At 52.5% G+C, this 17490-nt stretch overlaps 5 protein-coding genes across 5 annotated transcripts; 4 read left to right on the top strand and 1 right to left on the bottom strand.

Moving 5' to 3' along the window:
* Positions 1-461: 461 nt before the first annotated feature.
* Positions 462-3578, bottom strand: UTP4 (U3 small nucleolar RNA-associated protein). Its single transcript, XM_062906787.1, has 2 exons — positions 2355-3578; positions 462-2294 (listed from the first exon to the last, which is right to left on the bottom strand). The coding sequence occupies exons 1-2, from the start codon at positions 3376-3378 to the stop codon at positions 685-687; spliced, it is 2634 nt and encodes an 877-aa protein (XP_062769674.1). The 5' UTR covers positions 3379-3578; the 3' UTR covers positions 462-684.
* NPT1 (nicotinate phosphoribosyltransferase) lies at positions 3211-5613 on the top strand (the record flags this gene model as incomplete). Its single annotated transcript, XM_062906786.1, has 2 exons — positions 3211-5422; positions 5475-5613. The coding sequence occupies exons 1-2, from the start codon at positions 4110-4112 to the stop codon at positions 5611-5613; spliced, it is 1452 nt and encodes a 483-aa protein (XP_062769673.1). The 5' UTR covers positions 3211-4109.
* Positions 5614-7083: 1470 nt separating this feature from the next.
* QC763_102310 (uncharacterized protein) lies at positions 7084-9165 on the top strand (the record flags this gene model as incomplete). Its single annotated transcript, XM_062906785.1, has 5 exons — positions 7084-7303; positions 7355-7437; positions 7494-8070; positions 8124-8441; positions 8499-9165. The coding sequence occupies 5 exons, from the start codon at positions 7084-7086 to the stop codon at positions 8960-8962; spliced, it is 1662 nt and encodes a 553-aa protein (XP_062769672.1). The 3' UTR covers positions 8963-9165.
* Positions 9166-13357: 4192 nt separating this feature from the next.
* On the top strand, positions 13358-14773 carry QC763_0002960 (uncharacterized protein; the record flags this gene model as incomplete). The annotated part of the gene is made up of 4 exons (XM_062905076.1): positions 13358-14020; positions 14159-14392; positions 14449-14557; positions 14624-14773. The coding sequence occupies exons 2-4, from the start codon at positions 14340-14342 to the stop codon at positions 14771-14773; spliced, it is 312 nt and encodes a 103-aa protein (XP_062769671.1). The 5' UTR covers positions 13358-14020; positions 14159-14339.
* A 488-nt stretch (positions 14774-15261) lies between these two features.
* QC763_0002950 (uncharacterized protein) lies at positions 15262-16625 on the top strand (the record flags this gene model as incomplete). The annotated part of the gene is made up of 2 exons (XM_062905075.1): positions 15262-15528; positions 15623-16625. The coding sequence occupies 2 exons, from the start codon at positions 15262-15264 to the stop codon at positions 15722-15724; spliced, it is 369 nt and encodes a 122-aa protein (XP_062769670.1). The 3' UTR covers positions 15725-16625.
* Positions 16626-17490: the final 865 nt, after the last annotated feature.

Genomic DNA, 17490 nt, shown 5'->3' with positions numbered 1-17490 from the left:
CTGGTTGTTCTAGACCTACCTAGTCCACTTGATGAAGCGGGTATACTTTTCCCTAGGTTGCTCAAGTTCGAACCGAGAGATGCTGTGATACATACCTACCTCTCTCCATCTACGACTAGTAGGGAAGAAAAAAGGCCGAGGGGGATGTTGATCGTCCGGCTCCCCGACGGCTACAAGGTACCTAGGCAGTGTGGGGGTGGGAAATGTGAGGTTTCGGAGGTATTAGAGTAGTTCAGAGGATGGAAATGATGGAGGAGGGAGACACCACTAATGTCTGTCCTGCCCCCCCCCCCCAGGGATAAGGTAGATAGGTAGTTGATTTGTGTGCTTGCTTGAGGTCAGACAGACAAATCAACAGAACTTGAAGATGTGACTGACTGGCAGTATCATCAACATTGAATGAAATACCTGCATCAAAGCATACCAACACGCCATCTTCTACATCACGCACACCAAACAGATACCATCTAACCAGCTCGATTATTCCATTACATAAAACTCCCATCTTTTTAGAAACTCGGAAAGCCATTTATTTACAGAAACCATCTACATCTCTTGTGCAATCCCACACACTGTCCTCTGACCGTAAAGGCAACCTATCGCAATGCCTTCACCAGATCTGGACAATCCACCCGGCTCATGTCCAAGACTACCCCCTCAACGTCGTCGTAAGCCTCCTCACATTCACCTCTCCCACTCCCCCTCCCCAAAATACCTCTCCTTACCCCCATCCGCCTCCACCGGCCTCTCCACAACAGCAATCTCACTCTCCTCCTCCCCAAGCCCGACAACCCCCAATATCGGCCTGAACTGATACGTAAACCACCACCTCGCCTTCTTGTCCTTTTCCGCAACCGCCACAGTCCCATTAGCCCCCTCCTCCTCCTCATGTTCCTCCTCCCCCTGTCTCAACTTCATCAGCTCACCCCCTTCCTCCTCATCATCCTCAAACTCACTCCCCCCAGCTGTACTCGCCCAGTCATCCTCCCCATCCAGCTCCATCTCCTCCCACCTCGTCTCCCCATCCTCCCCATGCACCATCTTCTTCACCACCTGCGGCCCAATCACCTCCCTCCCTTCCATCTTCCCCCCCGCACCGCTCCCGTCAACCCTCTTCCTCTTCTTGGACCTGTCCTTCTTCCCCTTGACAACAGTCGCACCCTCGGCAAACTCCAAATCTCTAGACAAGTCCAGCATGAACAAGCTGCTCACACCCCAAAGCCAGATCCTCTCCCCTTGCCAGACAACGCCCTTCATGACGTCCCTCGTAATCCTGAACCGCTCGGGGAGCTTGGGGTACGTGTTCCTCCTCGACCACTCGGACAGCACCCCCTGGAGGGCGCTGAACACAAGGACCTGCTTCTGGATGGTCACCACCAAGAGGGAGTAATCATCCCTCGGAGAAAACGACAACACCACAGGGACAGAGGAGAGCTTGGGAAGGAGACGGGCGTTGGGGCTGCGGGTCCAGCGCTCCGCGTTGGGGTCCGCCGAGGACTCAGAAGAGGACTCGTCTGACGAAGAGTCATCGGATGAGGCCTCGTCATCAGAGTGGTGGGCCGTCGTCGTGCCGTTGGTCAAAGGGGCGTCCCCGGGGACGCGTAATACCCAGGTGTCCATGTACCCGGCCAAGTCGGCAGCGGCGAGCATTTTGCTGTTGGGGGAAAAGGTGAGTTGGGTGATGTTCCTGTTGTAGTTGCCGAGCCCACCAAGAAGGAGGTTCTTGGAGATCTGACGTCTAAGACGGGCGAGTTTTGAAGGAGACGAGATGGTGTAGCTGCCGTCTTCGGTAGGTTGAACCTTGGCGATCATGACCTTGCTTCCATCCTCAACCCACGAGATCCATTGCTTGTTGGGCGCAATCTGGACCTTGGACGCGCCTTGGCCAGAAGTATCAAGATCGATCTTCTTGATCTCGAGTGGCTGGCCAGTGGCGTAATTGAGCTGGAAGACTTTGATGTCTGTAGAGGTGGCGGCAGCGAGGAGCTTACCATCTTCGCTGATGGTGGCGGATGAAATATGAGATTCGCCCCTGACCAAGATCTTTGCGAGAAGCTTGCGGTTCTTGCGCAGGCTCTGCGAGGTGAAGTTTTGTGTGGCGGACGCGTCGTGGAGGATTTGCTGGGCTGGGCTGGGCAGGTGCCAGAGTCGGACCTCGTTCCCCCACCAGCTGAGCATGAAGCGCGCCTTAGGAGCACTCTCCACGGCAGATGCTTGTGGAAGATTAGGCAATGTTCTATGGTTCTCGTTTCCGGCCATGCGCAAGGGCATCACCACGGGGTTGCCGTCGGGACCTGTTATCATGATCTTGTCAGTTTGCAATTCGGGGCAACGGTTATCCGATCAAAACATACCGCCAGATACCAGCACGCTCATGCCCTTGCCCTCGAAAGAAGCCATCGCCTTGACATCATGCGTGTGATATCTCCTGTGATACTTTTTGCTCCACCGGCGGTTTTGCCCAGGAACCTGGATGAACACCGAGGTCTTTCTGTCCATGCCGCCAGAGAAGATCTTGGATCCATCAGAGGCAACAGCCAAGCTCAGGACATCCTGGCTGTGACTCTGGATTCTTTGCGCCTGAGTATAGGTCTTGCCATCGTAGATGCGCACCTGGCCGGTCGAGTCGCCTGAGACGATGTCGCCATTAGGAAGGCACTTCACAGCCCAGACAATGATACTCTTAGGACCTCCCGAAAGATCTGCGCCCAGGGACATCTGTCTCACCAGCTCCCCGTTCCGGATATCATATGCGCATATTGTGCTGTTGGAGCAGCCGACGACGACGACGTTTCGGTTTTGGAAGGTGATGCTGACAAACTTGACCTTCTTGGAAGGTGTTCTGATCAAACTCTTCTCGAACTTGAGATCGCCGTCCTCGATCGAGTAGAGAACCAGGTTGCCATCAGCGGTGCCTGCGACAAGCTTCCGGCTGGTGTTGACAGTCGCCTTGTTGGGGAGTGGCTGGACACCCAGACACCAGATGTCGCCGTGCTGCCCGCTCGCGTGTACCTTGGCTCTGGCCTTTTCCAGATCCCATTCGGTGATCTCGTTGCTGTACCCAATGCTGAACAATCTCGATTTTCCATAGATGATCTTGCCATCAGTCATCTCCTCATCAGGATCCGTAACCCAGACTAAGCCATCGACGCTGCGGTCTTCACCCCCAGGAATCACGAGTTCTTGATGCCACACGCCATTGGCGGGGTTCCAGATCTCAATGTCGCCATTTGCCCTTCCTATGGCCAGCCGGACCTGGACATGTTTCTGTAGATATTTCTTGCCGGCGCTGGTCGAGGGAAGCAAGGAATGTGTAAAGGCGACGGAATTGATGGCTTGGGGAGGATATTGCACAAAACGGCACCGGTGGATATCCATTTTTCCGACTTGGTCGTCGGCCTCGGGCGTCGGCGAGGGGAAAGGTAAGAAAAAAAGGTGTATATCTCGGCGCGCGCAGCTGGTTGAGTTGGTTGACAATTCTGTTTTTCTTTGGGTTACTGCTATTTGGCGGGGCGCTTTCCTCTGTCGCGACCAGTGAAGCTGCCTGTGAACTTTTTTTTTTCTGCCGCTTCAATCCGTTAGCCAAGCTCCCAGTCGGTGAAGTCGGTCAGTCAATTAAGCTGTGGTTCGTGCACTCCAAGTGGGCCTTTCAACACCACCGACCGTGCTACAGAAAACATGGATCACAAAGGTGACACTCGTGCCAGTAAATTGTTCGGAAAACATGCCGTGCCCACCAACCCCACGCTGCAATCGCTCCCGTTTGGAGGGGTTGTGTCATCGTCCACACACCGAGGCATTCTGTCGAGAGGTTGGAGAGAAACGGAGGTTGAGAGGCAGCCAAACAACCTAGAGATTGCTAGTTCTCTTACTTTTCTCTTCTGTCCTTCTGAATCATTGTCAATTTCACCAAGCCACCCAACGCCTCCTAGAGCCTACACGTTTCAAAAGCCAAGAGGCGCCGCATATTTCAGTCTCTCTTGAACGGTCACCTGCCTGTGGACCTACCTACCTTCTTACCTAGGAAGCTTGTTTTTGAAGCACACAATTTTCCACCAGAACCCAACCTATCTCAGTCTTTCCTGTAGCAACAAAAGTCATCATACACTATGATTAACTTCAACAGCGGTTCACCCTACCCAGAGGGTGTCATCTCTTTTCTGGATACAGATTTGTACAAGCTGACGATGCAATGCGCCGTCCTCAAGCATTACAAAGATGTACCAGTCACCTATGCTTTCACCAACCGAACCCCCGAGAAGAAGCTCTCACGGAAGGCTTTCAACTGGCTCGAGGAGCAGATCAGGAAGCTTGGCAATATTTCCTTGTCAGCTGAGGAGCTCCAGTACCTCAAGCAGCACTGCCCATATTTCACCTCTGAATATCTTGAGTTTCTCTCCGAATTCCGCCTCCGGCCGAGGGAGCAAGTAACAACCACCTTCTCGCCAGGTAGCGAGGACACTGGTTCCGAGGACGACATTGGAGAGTTGGACATCAAGATCAACGGTACCTGGCTGGAAACGATTCTGTACGAAATCCCTCTGTTGGCATTGACCTCTGAAGCCTATTTCAAGTTTATGGATACCGATTGGACGTATGATGGGCAAGAGGAGCAGGCTTTTGAGAAGGGTATGCGCCTGCTCGAGGCCGGTTGTGTGTTTTCAGAATTCGGCACCCGTCGACGGAGAGACTATCACACCCAGGCTTTGGTTTTCAGAGGCCTGACCAAGGCCAGCAAGGAAGCGGGAAAGAAGGGCTGGTCTGGAAAGCTGTCAGGGACCAGCAACGTTCACCTTGCCATGCGCTTTGGCATCCCCCCAGTGGGCACCGTCGCTCACGAATGGTTCATGGGTACTGCTGCTATCGTCGGTGATTACACACTTTCTACCGAGGAGGCTCTCTACCGCTGGGTTGAATGCTTCGGTGAGGGTGTTCTCGGCATTGCTTTGACCGACACCTTTGGTACTCCCGAGTTTCTCAAGGCTTTCAGCAAACCCGTCAGACATCTGGGAGAGCCGGCTCCCCAGCACACGGACCGCAAGCCCAGTGTTGCTGATTCCTTCATCTCGGCGGTGACCTCGGCCACCAAGCCGGCCAAGACTGAAAAGACATACGCCGATGTTTTCACTGGTGTCCGACAGGACTCAGGAGACCCCAAGACTTTCGTCAAGGTTATGCGCAAGTTTTATGATGAGCAGGGAATTCATGACAAGAAGGTCATTGTCTTTTCCGATTCTCTCAACATTGACCGGTGCTTGGAGTACAAGCAAGTATCAGAGGAAGCGGGTTTCCAGCCCACATTTGGTGTTGGGACATTCCTGACCAACGATTTCGTTCACACAACGACCGGAAAGAAGTCGACGCCTCTCAACATTGTCATCAAGCTGAGCTCAGCGGCAGGTAGGCCCGCCATCAAGATCAGGTCAGTATCAGTCTTGGTGGCCCAATGAAATGTGGCTAACAGGGACATTTAGTGACAACGTTGGCAAAAATACTGGCGACAAGGAGACCGTTCAGCAGGTGAAGCGCCAACTTGGCTATGTCGAAAAAGAATGGCAAGAGGGCGATGAGTCGGCGAGATGGGGCCGCGAGGACGACAGCACCAAGCAGTGATTTTTCTGCTTTCCACTTCTGCTGTGGGCGGTCGTGCGTGGGCATGCATTTTCCAGGGTTAATGGTCGGTATCGATATGGGAGGTTATCTGCTTTTTTATTAGTATGGTTAGTAGGCTTATACCTGGGATAGAGCGGAAGAGCTACCGAAGAACTCTACAGACATTTCCATTGCAAGTTCATACATTCTCGTCTCCGCGGAAACCTTCTTCGCAGTAAGCTTTGTCGCCGTTGTCGAACAACTAGTACCCCACGTTTGGCAGCCGTTATCTATGACGTGCAGTAGTTTGTCCGGAACGGCGCAAATGGGTGCTGGAGACAGTGTCCCAGATGTGAGAGGAACACTGCTGACTTATAAATTCGATACAGTCTTGCAATAGCAGTGGTGATTGGAAGGTCCAATCTGATAAAGGTTTATGCAATGGCACCCTGCCCCAGCTGTGCCATTGCCACAACGGGATGTGGGGAAGCAGACAACTTCATGGTTCATATTCCTGCTAGGTGAATTACGGATAATTTTATGACATTAACATACTAGGTACGGAAGTCAGTTAATACCAATGGCTCTGGTCCAGCTTTACTTCCTGCTCTTCGGGTCTTCACAGCCAATATCGTAGGTACACATTCAACAACCAATTGATCCTCGCGTTGTGGATTGGAGATGCATATCTGGATGATTGGTTACACAAACTGCAGGGACGCATCATCCCACTTCACTGATACACAGATGCCGCACTCGAACCGTTACAGCATCAATCGGGTCATTATCATACATTCCTTCAGACACAATTACTCGGCTATTTTATGTGATTGCACCTGTCATACAGCCAATGAATGGCTTTACCATGAAAGCAACATCTCCCACTCAATCCCATCTAAGAACATACTCGGGCGGACCGACCCTCAACATTGACAACTCTCAGCCTCAAATTACATATTACCCCACGCCCATGAGGCTTTCCCCAGGGACAATGAGCAATCCGCCGATAGATGACGAGAACCAAAGAGCCACATCCGATAACGCAACCACCCAATAGGCTCATCCCCGGCCTACCTCCGAACCCATGCCGTTGGCTGCAAGCTACATGCAGCACAGCTTGCCTGAGGCGCTTTCGAACCACCACTCACATCTAAGAGGGAGAGCGCTATGTTACCATCACTGTTACGGCATTTTAGATCCTTCGACATTTCTTATCAACGCCCATTTTTGGGCGCTTGTTATCTATCTGCCTGCCATATGGCTTTTGGTTGAACCAATGGATTGAGGGTAGAGAGTTACGGTGCTTATGATTTGGCCACTATCTCTCTACCATGGAGGGAGAGAGGTTTTCGTTTGTGATTTTGTGATTTCATCGCTTTTTGGCATTGTTGGCTGCGGGTGTTTGCAAAGTATTGATAAGTATTCAAAAGTTTCCCGTTTGGTGGTTTACTTTATGGTACATAGTTGAAGACAATATCTCAGTTTTACACCATGGCCGACCCAAACAGTGAACCACTACCCAAGAAGAACGGATTAGATGGCGGATCAGAGGACGAGACGGTGGCTGCGGTTGAGAATGGAGTTGTTGTCAATCATTCCGGGTACAGAGATCAGCTGAAGAGGCAGTACAGCCTTTTGGGGTTGGCAGGGATCGCAGTAACGGTTGACAATGCCTGGGTAGCGTTGGGGTCATCCATTTCGGTCTCTATACGTATGTCCTCATCATCACCAACTCAAATGCAATAACCTAACATTGTCTCAGTAAACGGCGGCCCACCAGGCCTCATTTTCGGGCTGATCGTAGCCCTCTTCTACTACACTTTCATCGGCCTAGGACTAGCAGAGGTATTCCCCCTTTTCTTCCGCCATAACCTCCAAGACAGCACTCTAACATCCCCCAGCTCGCCTCCTCCGTCCCAACAGCAGGAGGCGTCTACCACTGGGCCACCATCGCCGGCGGCCCCAAGCACGGCCGCTTCCTCGGCTTCCTCACCGGCTGGATCAACTTTTACGGCTGGATGTTCGACCTCGCCGCCCTGGTCCAGATCACGGCCAACATCACCGTCAGCATGTACGTCATCTACCACCGCGACACCTACTCCTTCGAGCCCTGGCACGTCTACATCGCCTACCTCCTCGTTCTCTGGATTTGCATTTCGACCGTCATCTTTGGCAACAAGCTCCTGCCGTACACCCAGAACGCGGGCATGTTCTTTGTGATTGTGGGCGGGATCGTCACGATTATCGTCTTGGCCGCCATGCCAAAGCAGCGGGCGAGTAACTATTTCGTCTGGGGGAGTTTTGACGAGAACAACCTGACGGGTTGGCAGGGAGGGGTGGCGTTTTTGCTGGGAGTGCTTAATGGGGCTTTTACGGTGGGAACGCCAGATGCGATTACGCATATGGCTGAGGAGCTGCCGCATCCGAGGAGGGATTTGCCCATTGCTATCGCTTTGCAGATTGGGTTGGGGTTCTTGTGTGCGTTTTCCTGAGACGTTTGTTTTGTGATGGAGGCTGACTGATCAAAACAGATGCCTTTTGCTTTGCGATTGCGCTTTGTTACGCCATTACCGACCTTGGGATCCTTCAAGGGGGGATTAACACCTACCCGTTGGTGGATATTTACCTTCAGGCGACTGCTGATGGGGAAGGGAACCAGAACCTGGGGGCAACGTTCGGGTTGCTGTTCATCATCTGGTGTGCCTCGATGCTTTGCTGCATTGGCACGACCTTGACCAATTCTCGGATCTACTGGGCTCTGGCTCGGGATAATGCTGTGCCCTTGTCGTCACTGTTCAGCAAGGTCAACGAAAGGCTCAGCTGCCCAGTGCCGGCGACGTTGTTTGTTGGTAAGTTCTCTCTATCACATCCCTTTTTTCCACCGTCCACTAGGTAACACCCCACAGCCATAATAGCCACAGGCATAGGCGCCATCCCCCTCGGCTCGGAAGTGGCCTTCCTGAACCTAGCCGGCTCCTTCATAATCCTCACCACCGTCTCCTACGCCATCCCTTTTGCAGCCAACGTCTTGACGGGTCGGAAACACTTCCCCAAGGGCCCCTTCCACCTCGGCAATTCTGGCTTCGTCATCAACATCTTAGCCGTGCTGTTCATCACTCTGTTCGACACCTTCTACTGCTTCCCCTACGCCCTCCCCACCAACGCCGAGATTATGAACTACAACTCTGTTATCCTGGCTGGGGTGGTGGTTATCACAATGGCTTGGTGGGTCGTCCACGCGAGGAGGAGTTATCCGGGGCCGAAGGTGATGGGCCTGTACGTGGTTCATGATGATCAAGTGCTGCACGGGGCGGCACCTGGTGGTGGGCAGGAAGCAGAGGGTTTTGGGGAGAAGAAGGGGAAGGAGTAGGAGGTGTACCTGTGAAAGAGTAGAGGTTATGCAGGTCACCTTGTATAGCAACTGAGAACAAGTGCATGGTTTGTGTTGAGACACAATTTTGACGAAGTAGAAAGATGTCTATCCATATCCAAGCTTGGATGCCGTGTTCTGCCTATGAGTGAAGTCAGATGCCACTTTTGTATTCCTTGTTCTAAAACATTGCGGAAGTTGATCACGCTCTTTATCTTGAAGTGGGAGAGTGACTACGAATGTCTGGCGATTACAAGCTGCTTCTATTCTCGATAACAACAAAGTTGTTTACTTATCAAGTTCCATAGTCAATGGATTGGAAAACTAGTGAGTCCAGGAAGGGCCATTACGTCAGTAGAAAACAGCAGGTGGCTGGGGAAAGAGCACCTTAAGTGCCTGCCCTGAGTTACACCCCGGTTACCAACTGAGGAAGGAGCAAGCGATGGAGAACGGAACAGCATAGAAAGAATTAAATCAACGAGGAAAGAACGCACAAACAATTTATACCTACATAATCATATGATAACCTCCTCCCGATCACCGCTAATATCTACATTTCTCGGGATCGCCGCTAATTAGACAAACGTTGTTACTTCTAGTTTTCAAACCAGGGATAGCCACAAGCCTAAGGCAAACTCAACATCTTCCCAAAGCTATGGTATTATGGTACCCCAGTTTCGACATTTGAGTCATCTATGGCATGTGATCAGTATGATCTTCCCACTCCAAAAAACAAATCCAGTCGAAAGTCTCAAATCACAACATGTATCGGCCCGTCAAGGTCGATCCATAAAGAGCGAGTGTCTCGACTCCCAACTGAACATGAAGCCAAACATCGCGTCAAGTGAATCAGATTGTGAAGGGCTGGGCTCAATCTTTCCCCGAATGACGACCGATCTGGCATCTCAACCGCCGCAAAACCTGCAGAGAAAAACCGGCCTGAGGCCTGTGAGCCTCACATCAAAACTCTCACCGGCTGGTTGCCCCCGAGGTGCTTACTGGTGCGACACCACCTGTCATTCATTCTTCAACTTCCGGTTTCCCCGGTAGGTATCACAAGAAAAAGAAGGTCAGAGTGAGACAGACAAACGGCCGTCCAAGCCAGCAAAGACCGCAACTACACCGCATATTATGAGTAAGGTATGTGACCATCCGTCCAAGTCACTCGCTCACACCTCGTCCTCTTTATTTCTTTCTGGCCAAAATAAAGAGCTAGAGCAACAGGCCCTCCAGTGCCTCACCGAGGCGAAGCTGGTCTTAGCTTGCTCCTTTGCCGGCCGAGTCACGTCCACACAAGATGTGGTCACATACATCCCGGACAGTATGGGAATACATTGACCTCGTAGCTACCCGTCACAACGCCTCGAAACCTTACAAGGCTCTGTGGCACGTCGGCAACCGCACAACCTTCGTCATGCCCGCCCCTCGTACTTTCCAGTAACGAGTGTCACCTCTCACAGTGTACAGCGCAAGTCCAGGCAGCCTCCCATCCCATCCGAGTGGCCGTCGATATTCCGAGAAGGGCAAAGAAAGTACCGCAAAGTACTTTGCATATCGGTATGTCAGTAACACTGTGTACCTACCTTGGGCTCGAGCTTCCCCCCTAAACTGAAATAGAGCGCAGTGTTAGTCCCAGCCTGGACCATCCTACCCTACCCTACCCACAAAGAGCCTTCCCCAAAGCAGAATCGCTGAATCTACTGGCCCAACTGCTGATGCAGACTCCACCACACCATCCATCGCCAGAAGATAGCTTCCCACCCTCCCACACCACCCTCCTGTGTTACAGCATGGAGAGGGGGGGAGAGCGGGGGGAAGACGCTGTTGTGCCCCAATCTGGCATAACGGCGGGCAATCTAACCACCCAGACTACTGGGCCCGGCCCCCAACACCACTTCACCGGGCATGTCCTGTTGGTTACCCGTGCCAGTCTATTATTTCCCTACTCGCTGAATCGCCAAATCAACAGGTTTAGTCAACCATGCCGCCACTAGTTCCACGGTTCAAGAACCAACAGGTGGCAATGTGAGTCTGGTGACGGCACCGCGCCGCCATGTCATGCGGATATGACTAGTAGGTTGATTTTCCAAGATGTCGACCTCGAGATAGAGATATGACCCGGTGGAGCGGTCGACCCCTGGCAAGGTGTGATGGCTTGGGAGACCGGCATAAACTGGGTGTGGGAAGAGACCCCGAAGGCAGGCGACGTCTCGGCCCGGGGTTGCCTCTGTGGACGCATTCTCTGGCATCTGGTTAGTTGTTCAGCCTTTATGGAGGGTGACTGCCACACCTCACCTACCATGTTTGCTATTCTTGGTGCAGTAGTCTTGTCATCACGTCGCGCAGAATTGGTGGACAAGCATCTCTCATACTTTCATACTTGTCGTCTAATGGATAGGAGCCGCGAAATGTGGAGCCGAGCCAGTGGAAACACCGTTGAAAGGAGCTTCCAGGCCAAGCCCAGGAATATGTCCACTCAAGCTGATTCGTCATTTTCTCTATGCCGAGAAGTTTCGGGGCGATGGTACAACACGCTCGGCAGGTTTAGTTACGAGACGACGCTGTTGAATTGAGAACAAGGTCTACACCCCCGAAGGGCCTCGCTTCACCCTGCAGCTGCAAGTAATAGAAAAGGCGGTCAGCATAGCAGAACACATGCCGAACTTGCACATATACAAGATGCAGGACTCCCCCACTCTTTCGTGCTCTTCTGACCATCCTGGGCCGCCAGCGCCGCCTCTAGTGTAGGCTCGGCCGGTGAGAAGTGAGGGGCTCATCAGACCAAGCAGGTTTATTACGACGCAATGAATCTCCTGCCCTGACGCCGCTTAGTTAGCCAATGCTAATTGGTTCGGGACCGAGAGGTGAGGGCATACCAGGTTACAGGTAGCCCCAGTGGACAAACCTCAGAGCGCACAGCTTTCGGAGACAATTCCGACGGAATCCGCGGGTCGTCGGTGAAGCGCGCCAGTCCGTGATTCAGGGTTCACGCGTCTATGACATCCACCGAGTGGGAAGCAAATTGACTGGGCTGATTGCTTGAGACAGAGAGAGAGAGGTCAGGGAGCCATTCCCATGCCACTCATGTCTCGCTGTTGGAGGAGAGGGAAGAAAAAGTGGGACGACCCGACAGGTCGGTAACCAATCAAAAGAAGAGGTTGGTTGCGCAGGCAGCTAGGGTCAGGGGCGGCGCTGGCCGCTTGACAGGAGCCCAGCAGGAGCAGGGGAAAAACAATCGGTGCCCCCAACCGCTGGAAACGCCAACTTCGGAGCGAACAACGTTGGACAAAAGCGGCCCTGGACAGCTGACCGGGCCTTGATTCCCTTTGAGGACCTTCAACTCCCACCGTCTGGGCTTCGGTGAGATTGGGGTGAACCCTCTTCAGGGCATCGGATGAGAGAATGCCAAGGGAAATAGGCAGCTGAAGCAAGGGATGGAGCGGAGATGTCGAGGACGACTTGAAACATGCAGGTGTGTACCTGCTCTTGCAGCCTCGCAGGCTTGCTTCCGAAATGGCGCGAAGAAGAAGCGGCATCGGAAATTTGGCCGCGATGATCTGAGTGGGTGAGTGGTGAGGAGCTGGAACGCATCATGATGGCATGGTTCCAGCCCACGTTGCATGCAACTCTGTTTGGAAACCTGATTAAACTGCGCACCTGGCCAGCCAGCAGCTTCCCAACTTCGTTACGCGCTTTCTCTCAGAAGTGCAGAAGTGAGTGCGTTTATCCGAGATAAGGAAACCGCAACACGTCAATCTGTCGTCTTGGAAACAGCGCCATCCGCAAGCGGCGGCCCGGTGAACTGATCATGGTGGTGGGCGACCAAGTTGTGGTTTCGGATCTGGGAACTTTTGAGCCGTCTTTGTTACAACTCGTTCAAAGTTCTCAGATGGCCTGACCCGACAGGCTGGGAGCCAACGTTCTTTATTCATCTTGATGGCGATAGTTTTGTGGGATATGGATACAAGAATCTTGGAGCCTTGCTTTGTTGGTTGCCAGCCGCTCCACCTCGGGTCTGCTGGTGAAGCGCCATGCACATGCTTGGCGATGTTACTCGGTTGGTCGAGTCGCTGAAACAAAATGAAGAAAGAAGCGGAGTTGCCGCCGGCACGTCAGCGGGCATTGGTGAAAACAAGGAGGTGTCTACGCACATTGGAACTTGGAGTGCCGGATACGGGAGCGGGAGCGATGGAGACGCCCGCAAGAGGGGCTACTTCCAAACCCGAACCGCTGGAACGGTGCAACAGAAAACGTGAACGATGGAGAGAGGTGGCAACTTTGACAGTGCGCATCTCGTAGGTATTCTCCAAGAATCATCACAACAGGACCTCAGGTACCTTGACGGGAACCAAACATAGGTAGAAATAATACTCCATACCTAGGTAGGCAGGGTAGGCAGGGTATTAATATGGCCTCGGGACCTTCTACCTGGGAGCTTGCAACCCCACACCCTTACTTTTACCACCTAACCCACCCGACCCCCGACACATCCCTCCGGGCAGCTCCTGCAACCGAGCTAGGGGTCCCCGCGATACCCTGATCCCCCAGAAAAAGTAGACGAGTAGAATTTGGAAGGAAACGACAAAGCAGACATATTGACAAGATCATCAAGGCCAAGTTCCATTCTATGTACCCGACAGTTCTGTCATTGCTTTTTTTTGGTTCCCCTGCTCCATGCCCGGTGCAGGCAGTTCATCCTGTCCGTCAGCCCCCCCGGCTCCCGCACCACCCACTGCGACGTAGCGCCTTCTGGTGGCTTTGCTTAGGTTAATAAGGCACGCGCCCCCTGCCACACCGGTCCAAGAGCTTCTTCCTTCCATTCTATTTGCTCCACCCACCCTCTTGAACAGTCGGGTGTCATCCGCAACAACTGCAATCTCAAATCGTCTAGCAGTGCCACGGCTCCTGCAACCGCGCGCTGGTTCAGCTAATTTACCGCTCTTTATCATCTTATATCGCATTCCTTCCAGCTTAAAAAACCACACACACATCGCTCACCGTACCACTTTCTACCGGCACCACGGCGAATGTTGGCTTCAAAAAGATCATTTGCTACTGGTGAGTTGTCCCATATTCTTAGCCGCCAGTGACTGCATAGGAATTGTGGCGGGCCCGTGTCTGAGAAGCTTCCACGAGATATGCCCTCGTCCCTCACTCGTGCTCGTGTCCACGATAAAGTTCAGCTAATCCAACCAGTGGCCTGTCCGATTCCGTATGGATCACTGTGCTCGGCGGTTTTAAATATCTTGTTTCTGGTCTTCTAACCTCATGTTTCCAGCTCTGGCACACTTCCAACATTTCAAATAGCAACCGTATACTCATATTCGCGACCTACCGCCCGTTTTCTCTTTGATCATCCGGAAGCTGTTGGATTGGGATGATTCACAGCGGGATGGCGATGGAATCCCAGCCATCAAGGTCCTCCTATAAGTGAGTTTCCTGTGTGCGTCTGATGACCAAGCCGGCCCAACTAACACCGCCCGCAGCGGCACCGGCTCATCACAACAACATGAGCAAAACACACAAGTGTACCAGGAAAATGGACGATGGTATGGCACCAACAAAAAGGGTGCTTACATGTTCCCCGTTGATGCAGTAAGTTGAGAGGTCCCAAGTTCGCGTCCATCCGTTCACATGATTGACTAACCACTCGACGTGAAGGATGAGCAAGACCGCCTAGACATATTTCACAAGTTTTGCTTGGTTGCTCGCAAGGAACTCCTGCACAAAGCCCCGGTCGCGGTAGAAGAACCATCAATTCTTGATCTCGGCTGTGGCACGGGCATCTGGACCATCGAGATGGCCGAGTAAGTTGCTCACATCTCATGGTCACCTCATTTATGCTTCAGTACTAATTTCGTAATGAAGCAAATACCCACGTGGCAGACACGTTGGCATGGATCTGAACTTGATCCAACCCGAATTGTGAGCTTATGCTGTCTTCCTCTACCCAAGTCATCCACACTAACAGATCGTTAGCATCCCCTCCAATCTCACCTTCTTACAAAGGGATATTGAATCAGAGTGGCCCCAAGAGCTCAAAGCAGGTACTTGGGATCTTATCCATATGCGCACACTCAATGGCAGCATTGCAAGCTGGCCGCGGTTGTACGCCGAAGCCTACAGGTGAGTCTACAACAGCAAGTTGTATCAAGTCTCTGCTAACCGCTTCCAGGCATCTCAAACCATATTATGGGCACATCGAGCAAGTTGAAATCGACTTCACGCCACGTAGTGATGATCCCGGACTTGTCAATGGCTCCTTGATTTCGCAGTGGACAGGAGAGCTCCTGACTGTCATGGACAACTTTGGCCGATCCATGCGTCTCGACAGCAACGTGACCACGCAGCGGCTGGCCGAGGTAGGGTTCGTTGACATCAAAGAGGAGGTCATCCGGATTCCTTTCAACCCATGGCCGACAGACACATATTCTCGGGACATTGGCCGTTGGTTTAACTTGGTTATGAAGCAGGGATTCCAACCTCTGTGTCTGGCGCCCTTTGCGAGAGGACTCAACAAGTCGTTTTCCGAGATTAACGACTTTGTGGAAGAGGTCAAGGCGGAGGTGAGTAAGAAGGAGAAGCGTGTGTTTTGCACAATGTGAGTTTCATTAATGACCCAGACGCGAGTCGACGGCAATATGTCTAACAGCTCCCTAGGCATATCTTCACGGCGAGAAGACCACAGTGAGTCTCGCTCGTTTGCTTGTTTCTACCACCCTCAAACCACTCGGGTACAACAAGAGCACCCCTGTGGGATAACCCACCCGCTTACCTCGGCCTTGCTGCACCTTCGGTCGTACCCACATTCAACCCGACGGGAGCGCCAGGGCCGGAGTAATGCGATAAATGAACCACGTTCTCCCCTCCCAGTTGACTATTCAATGACGTGTGGCATTCTAAAACATTACAGGGGGGACAACCCAGCTTCCTCTTCCCAGACCTCCAGGTCGCGAGCCCGCCAGCACTAAGGTACATGTTGGCCCACCCATCTTACACCCGCCAGCAACCAGCATTTTCACTCGGAAGCAGCTCTCTAAGTCGCCGATTCCGTATGCACGTCGACCCCACGGGGTGTCACATTTACGCACCACCATCCATATTACGACACACTACCGTGTATATATATCTATACATGATCTGGCCTTTTGCGGCCAACTCTTTCAGCTCTTTTCCTCGCCGACTTGACGAGCAGCAGTGCTTTTGGGAACCTTATGCGATTTCGAGGTGAAAATGGCCAGCACGTTTCGTTCTTCTCCAACCCTGCCCAGTCGCACGTTATGGGGCTCTACTCGCTTATCTACTGAGCTTGACATTGATGGGAGTTGCCGAATGGGTGGCTCGAAGGCCCACCATTGGTTCAGATTTGTCGAGGTTCTTCGATCGGCCTCACAAGCGCTTTGTCTTTTCACTGTTCAGCGTTGCTTTCAGCCAAAGGCGTTTAGGGAGTTATAGGGGATAGGAAGGCATAATGGAGGGCTCGAAGATGGAACAACAGGGGGGGTGTGGTACGTGGCAGGTCGGCATGTGTGGAACATCCCATGTCTATTGGTTGGCTACAGAATGGATGTTTGCCATGTATCATCGAAGGTCTGTTCGCTTTTCGTCACCCTTGGGGCAGCAGCGCGATTGGGTGTCGCGTATATCCAGGTTACACAACAGACTTGAAGAAAAGTGATTTGTTACTGTAGCGACTATGGCAAGACTTACACCGAATTCGCCAAGCACTGGAGTCCAGGAGCCCTATCCTTTACGTGAAGCATGCCTGTCTATCATGGCCGACGCTCCTTGACAGCACCTATCTAGCCAACTTCCATAACCATGAGATGACCTGTTTTGGCCCAGCCACCCTCGATATTACTCTGCTAGTTGTTGACAATCTGACAGGCAGATACGAAGGGGACATTGGCGATCTCGACGACAGTGTTTGAGTATGCACGACCCCCTCCTCGACAACCAATCGTCATGGTTGGTGTTTGGAAATGGTGGGTCGGCTCACACGCTCTTTGGTTGTTGGTTGGGCTTGTTGAACCCGACAGACTGGTTCCAGCGTTCTATTACTGTGTATTGCTGACTTGCCAAGATCGGGTGAGAAGCTGAGGACGGTGAGGATGGTGGGGGGGGGGGGAGAGTCAACCAGCCCGGGACAAGGTTGGATGGTATGCGAGTGTGGAATAGGACGGCAATTCATGATACGACACGGCTTTTGTGATGCAGCGGACGGGGGAGGGGGGAGGAGTGGGTCGATGCCTGTGTACCACACACGCATCTTCGTCCCCACACACACAGCCTGAAGGGATGGGGGGGCGGGGTGGGATCTACTCGGGCCAGTTAGGCGGGTGGTGAGAGTGAGATGGTTATCTAGATAGATGGTGGTTAGGTACGAAAGTTATATATCGGGGTTGTCCAAATTCCTGATCTAACGGCCAAACATATAAACAACGCCCTGTCTGAACAAACCATTCCCCCCCTTTCTCACTCATTTTGTTTTCTCTTTTGTTTCCCCACGTCTCTCTCTCTCTTTTCGC

Source organism: Podospora pseudopauciseta, chromosome 1 (assembly GCF_035222475.1).
Source record: "Podospora pseudopauciseta strain CBS 411.78 chromosome 1, whole genome shotgun sequence".
Taxonomy (NCBI): Eukaryota; Fungi; Ascomycota; class Sordariomycetes; order Sordariales; family Podosporaceae; genus Podospora; species Podospora pseudopauciseta.
Note: the sequence above shows the minus strand (reverse complement) of the source record. Positions and strands in the feature narration are given on the sequence as shown.